Source organism: Phoca vitulina, unplaced genomic scaffold (genome assembly GCF_004348235.1).
Source record: "Phoca vitulina isolate PV1807 unplaced genomic scaffold, GSC_HSeal_1.0 scaffold8, whole genome shotgun sequence".
NCBI lineage: Eukaryota > Metazoa > Chordata > Mammalia > Carnivora > Phocidae > Phoca > Phoca vitulina.
Genome location: NW_022589711.1, coordinates 73,723,964 through 73,735,969, shown reverse-complemented (window position 1 = coordinate 73,735,969; position 12,006 = coordinate 73,723,964). Strand labels below are relative to the sequence as shown.

Genomic DNA, 12,006 nt, shown 5'->3' with positions numbered 1-12,006 from the left:
AAATGAAAGAAATAGAAAATCCCCAGCTATTCTGCTTCTGGCAAAATCCACTGATATACTAAAATTAGTAAAGTTTAAGGAAAAACAGGATTTTGTATCATCTCAAGGTACCTCCCCTAAAATCTTTATTAGTTACTATGATGTGAATATGTCCCCTCCCAAAATTCATATGTTGAGATCAATGTGATGGCATTAAGAGATGGGGGTCTTTGGGAGGTGATTAGTTCATGAAGGTATAGCCCTCATGTGGGACTGATGCCCTTATAGGAGAGGTCCAAAAGAGCAATGTGAGGACACAGCAAAAAGATAGCCTCCTATGAACCAGGAGGCAGGCCATCACTAGACTCTGAGTCTGCTAGTATCTTTTTTTTTTTTTTTTTAAGATTTTATTTTATTTATTTGTCAGAGAGAGAGAGAGAGCACAAGCAGGGGGAACGGCAGGCAGACAGAACAGCAGGCAGAGGGAGAAGCAGGCTTCCCACTGAGCAAGGAGCCCGATGTGGGGCTCGATCCCAGGACCCTGGGATCATGACCTGAGCCGAAGGCAGACACCTAACTGACAGACACCCAGGTGTCCCTGAGTCTGCCAGTATCTTGATCTTGGACTTCCAAGCTCCAGAACTCTGAGAAATAACTGTTTGTTGTTTGCAAGGCACTCAGTTTATGTTATTCTGTTACAACATCCCAAATGGACAAAGACAGAAATTGGTACCAGAAGTCTGGTGCTGCTAAAAATGTAGAAGCAGCCTTGGAACTCACTGATGGGTAGAGGCTGAAAGGTTTAAAGTTCGTACTAGAAAAGAACTATACTGTTATGAAAGAACTTTTAAAGACAATTCTGGTGAGGACTCAAAAAGAGGAGAACTGAGGAAAAGCCTCAATCTTCCTACAGAATACCTAAGTAATCCTGAACAAAGTATCAGTAGAAATATGAATGATAAGTACCATTCTGCTGAGGTAGCAAATGGAAATAAGGAACATATTATTGCATACTGGAGGAAAGGCAATTTTCATTAACAAAGTGGCAAAGAACTTGGCTGAATTGTGTCTATGTCCTGGTGTTTTATTTAAGGTAGAACTTACAAGTGATGAAATTAGTTCTGTGGCTGAGGCAATTTCTAAACAAAGTGTTGAAGGAGAGGCTTGGTTTCTCTTGACTGCTCATAGTAAAATGCAAGAAGGGAGAAATGATTTAAAGACAAAATTATTGGGGCACCTGGGTGGCTCAGTCGTTAAGCGTCTGCCTTCGGCTCAGGTCATGGTCCCAGGGTCCTGGGATCGAGCCCCGCATCGGGCTCCCCGCTCGGCGGCAAGCCTGCTTCTCCCTCTCCCCCACCCTCGCTTGTGTTCCTGCTCTCGCTAACTCTCTCTCTCTGTCAAATAAATAAATAAAATCTTAAAAAAAAAAAGAAAAAAAAGACAAAATTATTAATCGAAATATAAGCAAAACTGAAATATTTGGAATATTCTCAGAATATACATATTGAAAAAGAATGAGAGGGCCTATTCAGGAAAGAACAAGAAGTAAATGGCCAAAGGGTCATCTGATAAGGAGATTAATCAGAACCATCTAAATAGAAGTCATGACTTTTATCAGAGACAATGGAAAAATGACCTCCAAAGGCAATTCAAAAATCATCAGGGCTATCCCTCCAATTGCAGGCACAGAAAGCTCCAGGCCACACAGCAGAGAGCACCTGTTGGGGCAATGCCTGGTGAAACTATGGGGGCAAAGAAGCCCCTATAACCCCAAGCTAGAAAAGGTCATGATTCCAGCCCAAGGGAGTCACAGGATGTGAGCCCACACAGAGCCATCATAGGAATGGGACCACCCAAAGCCATGGGAGCAGAGCCACCCAAAGTCTTGGGAGCCCAGCCCCAGCCTAGCATAGCTGTGGGGGCATTGCCTTAGTGTGTCTGGAAGGCAGGACCCCCGCTCTAGTGTGTCTGGAAGGTGGGACCTCCATCCCAGTGGGCCTTGGAGTGTAGAGCATCAATGAAAAGGATAATTCTCAAGACTTAAGGTTTTGTAGAATTTGCCCTGTTGGGTTTCAGACTTGCTTAGAACCTGCTACTCCTTTCTTCTTTCCTATTTCTCTCTTTTGGAATGGAAATATTTATCCCATGCCTGTCCCACCATTATATTTTAGAAGCACATAAAATGTTTGATTTCATAGGTTCACAGAGAGCAATTTGCCTCAGAATGAATCATACATTGAATCTTATCCATATCTGATTTAGATGATATTTAGATGAGACTTTGGAGTTTAGACTTGAGTTGATAGCTAGAAGTGAAACTTTGGGGGCTCTTAGGATGGAATGAATATATTTTGCATGTGAGAGATTCATGAACCTTACAGGGGCCAGGGACGAAAGTTCTGTTCGGAATGGTTCATATGTTGCAATCCTAATCCCAAAGTGATAGTATGAGGTGAGCCTTTGGGAGGTGATGGGGTCATGAGGATAGAGCCCTCATGAATGGGATTAGTGCCCTTATAAAAGAGACCTGAGAGAGCTCCCTTGCCCCTTCTACCATGTGAGGACGCAGTAATAAGATGTCCATCTGTGAACCAAGAAGCTGGCTCTCTCCAGACACCAAATCTGCTGGCACCTTTATCTTGGACTTCCCATCCTTAAAAATTGAAACATGAATGTTTGTGCTCATAAGCTACCTGGTCTATGGCACTCTGTGTAACAGCCCAAGACATGATTTACAGAGGGAAAAGAGTGAGTGTGCAGTGGAGAAACTCGGTGAGTACCGCATTAACCACGGGCTCAAGGTTAACACCCTGGTAATAAGATATACAGACAGGATGATCCTGTGATACCACACAGGGAAGGGCACATCCATCCTCTCTGCGTTATCCTTCCTCAAAATGCACAACCTCAATCTAATTATGAAAAAGAAAAAAAAACAGACAGATCCAAGTTGAGTATGTTCTATAAAACACCTGGCAAGTACTCTTGAAAGATGTCAGGGTCTGGAAAAACAAGGAAAGACTGAGGAAGTGTAATGGATAAGGAGCTATGATTTAAAAAAAAAAAAAAAAAGGACGCGTGGGTGGCTCAGATGGTTAAGCGTCTGCCTTCGGCGCAGATCATGAACTCAGGGTACTGGGATCGAGCCCCGCATCGGGCTCCCTGCTTGGCAGAGAGCCTGCTTCTCCCTCTCCCTCTACTGTTGCCCCTGCTTGTGCTCTCTTGCTCTCTCTGTCAAATAAATAAATAAAATCTTAAAAAAAAAAAAAAAGACAATGTGGGATCCTGGATTGGATCCTGAAGTGGAATAAGGACAACAGTGGAAAAACTGGTGAAATCCAAATAAAGTCTGTAGTTTAATTAATAATATTGTACCAATGTTAACTTCTTGGTTTTGATACATGCACTATGGTTATGTAAGATGTTGCCATTATGGAAAGCTGAATGAGTGATAGTGGGAAATCTTAATACTGTTTTACAACTCCTCGGGTATGCCTTATTTCAAAATTAAAAAAAAAAAAAAAACTTAAATCTGCCACATGAAAAACAGTTAAAGGGGCACAGGAGTAGATAGTAACCTGTGAAACAGAAGCTTCAAGGAAGATATGAGGGCTGACTTCAAAAATCTGAAGGAATGCCATGGAGAGGAAGAATTCAATTTGCCCTATATTGTCTTAATTGGTAAGAGTTGAGACCATGTTTAGAAACCAGTCAGACACAAATTACAGCTCACTAGGAGATATTACAGCAGGCAGAAAGTTCCAAAGATGGAATGGGCCATCTCAGGGGATAGTTTTATATGACTGAAGGTGAAGCAAGGGCTTGATGACAATTCCTCAGGTACATTCTAGACAGGTCCTCCGGCACATTGCTCCTCAAAGTGCAGTTCAGAAACCAGAATTACCCACACTAAGTATCAGCTGGTAGCTGTTAGAAATTCAGAAATGCAGAGTGTCAGGTCCCACCCAGACCTACTGAAGAAGAATCTGTATTTTGCCAGTGATTCACAGGCACAATAAAGTGTAAGCAGTGCTGCTACAGGGCAAAGTGAGCCTTTAAAGGTACCTCCCCATACAGATCCTATTTGATCATAAAATTGTGAATGACACTAACATGTACTCAGTCATAATTCTGGTCTGATATTTAATAGTTTAACTGTTAAACAATTTATGAAATGGCACATCTAATGATATAGTCTTTGAATAAAATAACTGAATACTATTAATAAAACTGTAATATTAAAGGTCTAATTAACTTAAAAGTTCTGAAAAGTACAGCCTCAAAAGTTTATGCTAATGTAAAAAGAATGAGAGCAATACCTTTCCAAAGTAATCTTTCATTTATCGCATTATTTTTGCTATCATTCTTAAATTCTATACCATATTTGTGCCTTTTTCTCACATACACATTTGCATTTCTCCTAGCAAACTCTAAATTAATGGTGCATCACATACATAAATAAAATTTAAATTCTTATTAGAACAGTAGAAGCTTCACAGGGATTTAATATTGCTTTAAAATTATTTATGCAAATGTGAAGCACACATATAAAATTGCTACAAAAAAGCATGTCACACAAGCCAGGAACATAAATAGCTTTTATATTTCTTATTAATAATGCAAAACTTCAGAAAATACCTTCTGTGTTTTTTAAGCCATAATTTTTCCATATAGGATAGACTGTCTTCTTTAAATTCAATATTGAGTGGTTCTCTCCAAATTTTCAGATTAGTTTGTACTTCACATTCTTCCAACGAGTCTATAAAAATAAATATAATGTGCAGAATTAATGTAAACTTATCTATAAATTACATCTCTCAAGATACAAAACTCACCATTTTTGAAGCAAATATGCTTTGATATTTATGTATGCAATCAATAGTTCTAGGCTTAATTAATGCAAAAGTGTTAAATATTAGTGATTTATTAAATGACTGTATAGACAGTTTTCTTCAATAATCCCTTGAAATGAAAGAATCCTATGATTCATAAGGTTTTTAAAAGCAACCAATTCTTTTCAATGATAAATACAAACAGATTCATTATATATTCTATAAAGGCACACACACATGAAGGTATGTATCATAGCCACTGACAATAATATTTACATATTATGGGAAACAGAAAATAAATAACTCAGAATGGCACCTGGAGGAAACAACTGTCTTCATGAATTTATATCTACATGGCAATTCACTTCCCGATGCTTAAGATGTTTCTGAAGTACTACTAAATTAAAACCACTATTCAGAGATATTTAAAACTGACGGAGATTTCCGGGAAAAAAAGCAGTGTAAATCCAGGATTACCAGTCTCTCCACCTTGGATACTATCCCTCTCTCCAAACTGACCATCACAGGAGGAGAAAAACTGCTGAAGGAGAAGAAAGAGAAGTAGTAAAGAAGAGAAAAACTATTTTAGAAGACTGAAACTAGAGGATAGTTCCAACTTTATACCACACAGCCTTTAATGAATAGCTTCCAGAACAGCCAAATGCTGGCAATAGAAAGAAACCAAAAGAATTTCAGTCACACTACCCCTATTCTTCCCAAAATGTGGAGCTGTGTCAAAGAAAGCAATTGGAGGAAGTTCTCAGAAACACCTCCAGAATGCACTAAACTGAAAGAACAGGAGTTAAGGATGTGAGCAAAAGGAGATCCCTCCACTATGGGTCCTCCTTTCCGGTGCAAAACAAAATATTTCTTGATAGGAAAGCTGAAACTAAAAATGGGGACTCACTTTTTTCTCTGTCTAGTCATAAAGCACAGCCACTCTGCTTGAGAGATAACCCCCAGATCTATCAGGTGATGAGGAGGAAGAAGGTAAAGCAGCTGGCCTATGATTCACTCTTCTCCCATTACCAATGGTACATCCCCAGGAAATAAAGATGGCAGGTGACCTGGGTTAATTTGCTTGTGAATATGTTAAAACTGGACCTTCTGGCAAATAGATTAATGATATTAATGGAAGCAGACTCTTACCTGTTTAATGCATTTAACAGGATAGCCCTTATTTACAATTGCTTATAGAAAACAAATCTAGGACACATGGATCTATGAAACATGTCTCCCAAAAAGTGCCACACAAGCTACATAACTTAGGTTTCGGTTTGCTCCCTTGTCTCATGGGTCTCTGGCTACCTTTTGTGAGAATTTGTGTGAGGTGCCCCAGTATTCATACTGATGGGATGGTGGGTGTTTTTCTCAATAGACAGTGCCAAAGTCTTAAGGTGAAGATATGTTTTGATGTGTTCGAGGAGGTGTTGGAGGAACAGCCAGGCAGTCAGTGTAGCTGAAACAGAACAAGCCAGGAGGAGAATAACAGGAGGTGAGATCACAGAGATAATGGACTTCAAATTCCATTGAACCTTCTAGGCCATTGTAAGTACTTGTCTTTCACACTGAAGGAAATGAGCCTTTGGAGTTCACTTAAAATGAAATCAAGTTAGAAATCAGTAACAGAGGGGTGCCTTGGTGGCTTAAGCATCTGCCTTCAGCTCAGGTCATGATTCCAAGTCCTGGGGTTGAGCCTTGTGTGTCAGGCTCCCTCCTCAGTGGGGAATCTGCTTCTCCCTCTCCCTCCCCCTTTACCCATCCTCCTACTCATGCTCTCTGTCAAATAAAAAAATAAAATCTTTAAAAAGAAAAAAAAAAAGAAACCAGTAACAGAAATAACTAGAAAACTTGAAAATTCAAATCATGTTACTAAGCTAAATGGCCAAGAAGCATATAAGAAGATACTCAATATCATTTGTAATGAGTTACACAAAGTAAACAGGCCATTTCATCTCTATCAGAGCAGAAAAAATTTTAAAATCTGACAAAGCATTGATGACAATGGGAGGCAACCAAACCTCTTGTCTACTGCAGGTGGGAGTATAAACTGATACCAAATACTTTGGTAAATAATTCAGTTTTATCTAGTATAGTCAAAGACATACACAGCCTATGACCCAGCTATTCCACACCCAGGAAAAGACATCCTAGATATGTGTGCATATGCGTACCGGAGACCTATACAAAAATATTCATACCAGCATTGTTTGTAATGGCAAAATGGGAATCAACCTCCAAACCCATCAACATTTAAACAGGTAAATGGTGGTATTTGCATATAACAGAAGACTATTAAGCAGTTAAAAATGAATAAAATACAACTATGTACATCTTCATGGGTAAATCTCAGTATAATAGTGAGTGAAATTGGTTGCAGAAGAATACATACACTAGCTTTCCACTTACATAATGTTCAAATACATGCCAATTCAACAACGTATTGTTTGGAGATAAACACATGCAGTAAACTACAAGGAAATTTTTTAAACAATGAAAAAATACAGAATCTAGGTTAGTGACAATCTCCTAGAGAGGGGGAAAGAAGAGAGAGACCAGGTGCTTACTGCTTTGTTTTTCTCCAGAATCCATACAAATTTTGTAAATGTTCTTTTGTATCTACTTAATATGTTAGGAAAAGAAAAATACTGACAAAAATATACATATGGTACACACATAGTCATATATATGTAATACTTTGGGGCAAAAAAAATCACATATTATCTCAACAGAAGTCCTCATCTTAATTATTTCTCTTCAGCAACCACTGACACAACATTTCTACATTTAAAAATTTATTTTAAGGTAATTGTACAAGTACACAAAGAGCTAAGATGGTCATTATAACTTATTTTACCATATCGAGAATTAGAAACAAAATATCCATCAATAAAATTCTGATTAAGTAAATCATGGCATACAGAGTATTATGCAACAGTTACAAATGATGATATATACCTGTATTTATATGGAAAGTTGTCCATGACAGAATCTAAGCAAAAATGTTACAAATAGCTTGTATAGTGTCACTCCATTTATGCTTGTGTTTGTGCAACTGTGTCTATTGAAAAACATGTACCAACACATTAACATTGATTATCTCTAGATGGTTGAATTAGGTTATTTTCATTTTCTTCTTGGTTAACTTTTTGTTACACAAAATCATGTAAAATAATCATTATATTATTCTTATAATATAGTTATCTCCACTATGAAAAACAAATTTTTTTCTTCTCTGACCTTATCTGATTTATCAAATCAGTCCCTTTACTATTTTAAACACTATGTCTTTCAAAGTAGACAATCAAAAGGTATTTTTATAGAAGATTTTTCCCTTTCAGAGTAGAAAAGTAAAAAATACATCAAAATTTGAAGGTTCAAATAAAAAGCACATAAAATAACATAGTCAATGAGAATTATATTAAGATACATGCTACAAAGAGAGTATATAAATAAAATCTTGGAAATATTAATGAAACTGATGTAACATGAACAAAGGTAAGGAAAAATATTTCAAAGAGAACATTATTTAGTAAAAAATCCAATTCCAATTGGAAGATGGCATGTGATACCTTGACGTTAGGAATCATACTGTTATAAAGAATGAATAATCAGGAGAGTTCCTGCGCTGGAGAAAAATGAAGTAAAATAATAAAATTGGATGTTGTCAATAAAGATACATGATTGAAATTTATTATCTCACATTTTATTTTCAGTGAAAAGCAATTGGAAGTCTCTACAAGATTCTGAGTAATAAAATTAATAAATCAAATAGTTTTAAAAGGATGATATTCCTCAAGAGATTCTGGGAAACGTAAAGCAGAGACAGTATGTGCCTCAGTCACCCAATCTTCAATGTCTAGAATATGGGTGCAAAAATCATCAAGGAAAAGTAAAAACAAGAAATATCCCTTCGAACAGGAAAAAAAAAAAAATCAATTCTCCCCCTTAAATTCATAGCAGCCCTTGAACTGTATTTTTTCAAGACACAAAAAAGTTCTTTACTTTTCTATCTCATAGATCCTCTTGTTTTATGTATAAATACAGTTCAATAAAGGAACAGTTGTCCTGACAAAAATTTTCTGCCAGGAGTGGGGGAGCTGAAAGCATCCAATTCTCCATTCATTTGACAGTCTGAAGTTACATTAGAGACAAACACAAATCTCCCCAGTGCTCAAGTCAGGGTTCTATAAATATTAAACCACTTACCCCTGGTTGTACAGTGAATGCTCCTTTGAGGGGTTGCAGCAAACTGTTATCCTAATGCTAACAGTTTTTGAACACTGCATTTATATTCACAGAGAATGGAGATAAATAAAATAAATTCGGCTTCATTTTATAACATTCATTTTATAAAAATAGCTGTACCTGCTTTTGCTGCATGTAAGTTCTGTTTCTCGTTGTCATCTTGTTGTCCAGTTCTCCGTTGATTTAAAGCTTCCTGAAAGGACTGGGCAGAAGCTTCTTCATCAAATGACCCTTCACAGAGGAGCCTATCTTTTGGATTTGAACACTCTGCTCTTTTTGTGGTTGGAACTTCTATCTAAACCAATTAAAAGTGCATCTAAGTGTGCTTTACTAAATTTCCCATATCTTAAAATACAGGTAGCATTAATTATTAGGCATTTTGAATCATACACTACTTTTTAACTTAAAAGTGGAATGTTTTAAATTTGTACTTACGCATATGCTTTACTGATTTCTTTAAAACCGTATCAACAATTAGAAATGGTCTCTTCAAAAATTATTAAAACTAGAGCCTGCATGACTGAGGATTTATCATCATGTTATTCACCAGTGTTCCCCAGGGGAAGTGGCAATAGTTGTGAATCTAATCCCCCTACTTCTCCAATCTGCTCAGCAGAGAGAGCAGGGTTTTTTGTTGTTGTTGTTGTTGTTTTAATATTTGAATCTGATCATGTCACTCCTATGTTCAAAACCTTCCAATGACTCTATGAAACCCCCAGTTCCTACTAGGACCTACAAGGCCCTACAGACCTTGTACTCCCCTATCTTTTTACTTCACTTCCTTCAATTCCCCTCTTGTTCACTGGGCTCCAACCAAATTTACATTCTTGTAGTGCTGGGAGCCCACGAAGCACATTCTCACACGAGGGCCCTGCACTAGCCATATCCAATACCTGGAGTGACCCTCCTCCATATTTTCACATAGCTACTCCATTCATTTCAGGTGGTCTGTGTACAACTGTCACCTACTCAGAGAGTAGGTCATGACCCCACAAATATAGCCCCTTTACCCCCCACCTTCCATTCCCTTATCTGCTATATTTTTCTCCGAATAACATCTCTGTAAATTTACTCTATGTGTTTATTTGTGCATTGCCTGTCTCTCCCCATTAGAACGTAATGAGATCAGGGGTTTTGTCTTTTTCCTCAGTGCCAAGAGCAGCACCTGGCACAAAGTAGGTGCTTATTAAAAGTTAGCTGAATGAATGAACAAATTAATGCATATGAAGCAGCATATGCTTCTTGGCATAATGATAGGAGGAAAGGATGAATTCAGTACAAAATATAGATCCACTGTGAACGCACAGAAGAAAATAAAGGTAGGATTTGGCAGTTACCCAGTAGATCAGAGAAAATGGCCAAATTAGGAAAATAAAGCAAAATAAAGTCCACACCAATGCTGAATTAGCGATGTGGATTTACCTACACTGATCAAATTGATAAATCTCCATTGTGTATCTTCTAGATACAAAAGTAGAACCCTCTATGTTCACCCCTTAATTGCAAAATAAACAGGCAGACTGTTAGAGTATAATTGAGAAAAGAGCATTAAATATGTGTCCAAAATTTTGAATATAAACAAAAGCATCTGGGAATGTGAAGTCACTGGGCCAGCTGCTGGCCACAGAAACATGGGTTTAAAAGTCCACAATAGGAACAGGTGCAAGAAACAGGTTATTTAACGCAGATAAACAAGAATTCTATGGGCAAAAAGTGGCAGGGACAGTATTACAGAGAGAGGGAACGGTATATATGCTAAAACATGGAGTCAAACAGCACAGTGGCATGGAGCCCTTAGTAGTTTGCACTGCAATCATGAAAAGTGGGATATGAGAAAATACAAAGGGTAAAAGATAATCTGGGCCCGATCATGAAGGATACTGCCCACCATACAGAGGAAATTAGACTTACACATAATGGAAACTCAAAGCCACTGAAGGCTCCTACACAGTAGTGTGGGAGAAAAAGAAATTAAGGAATAGTGAGTTTGGATGCAAAGACACCAGTTAAAACATTACAGCTAATTGCTAATATCTAACAACATTATAAACGCATGACGTATACACACACAAGGTATATGCATACATGTATGCAAAACAATATTTTTCAAAATTACTCTTTATACTCTAGTTTGTACCGGCAAAAGATTGAAATAAAGTAAATGTTGGTTAGTGGAAATTTCAAATTTTAAAATTTAAATTTTTATATTTTAAAGTCATTTTATATCTAATAAATAGGGTGTTTTATAACCACTATATAGAATGAGAAGACTATAGAATGTACTTATATGAATATCAAAACTATTGTTAAGTATAAAAAGCATATTTGCAGAGCAGCATTTAATATTAACATTTGTGTAAAGAAATACATACATACAAAACTGGAATTATTATTGACTTCTAGAAAGGGAGAGAATGAAATCCACGTTCTGTGTTATGAACCTTTTGCACTTCAAGAAAAAGCTAATTTCCGTATTTGGAAGAGCAATAAGGATAGAAGGGACCAAATATTCAAGCTAGTTTTTAGACAGTAGACTGCATGAGACATGGTAACTAACTAGATGTGCAGAGGAAGAAGAGAAAGGACTACAGAAAATAACGATTCTTGGCTCACCTGAAAAGCAAGAAGATAGGCTGTCTGTCACCAACAGTGACATCTATAGGTTTTAGAGGAGAGGTAGATTTGGTTTGAAAATACTAAGTTTTAGGGGCACCTGGGTGGCTCAGTCAGTTAAGTGGCCAGCTCTTGTTTTGGCTCAGGTCATGATCTCAAGGTCATGGAATCGAACCCCATGTTGGGCTCTGCACTGGGCATGGAGCCTACTTAAGATTTTCTCTCTCCCTCTCCTTTGTCCTTCCCCCTCCACTCATGCTCTCTCCCAAAAGAAGAAAGAAAGAAAGAAAGAAAGAAAGAAAGAAAGAAAGAAAGAAAGAAAGAAAGAAAGAAA

At 37.4% G+C, this 12,006-nt stretch overlaps 1 protein-coding gene across 5 annotated transcripts in view; it reads right to left on the bottom strand.

Annotated features, from left to right (window-relative positions):
• The window catches only part of ZBBX (zinc finger B-box domain containing), a 121,548-nt gene that overhangs the window by 46,242 nt on the left and 63,300 nt on the right, over positions 1 to 12,006 (bottom strand). For all 5 annotated transcript variants that reach the window (XR_004299854.1, XM_032407277.1, XM_032407281.1 and 2 more), the window contains 2 exons: positions 9,180 to 9,354; positions 4,618 to 4,738 (listed from right to left, as the gene is read on the bottom strand). Coding sequence is in view for 4 of the 5 variants with exons in the window: in XM_032407277.1 (XP_032263168.1) it covers positions 4,618 to 4,738; positions 9,180 to 9,354 (296 nt within the window). In the remaining variant the exon portion in view is untranslated. The remainder of the gene's footprint in view (positions 1 to 4,617; positions 4,739 to 9,179; positions 9,355 to 12,006) is intronic.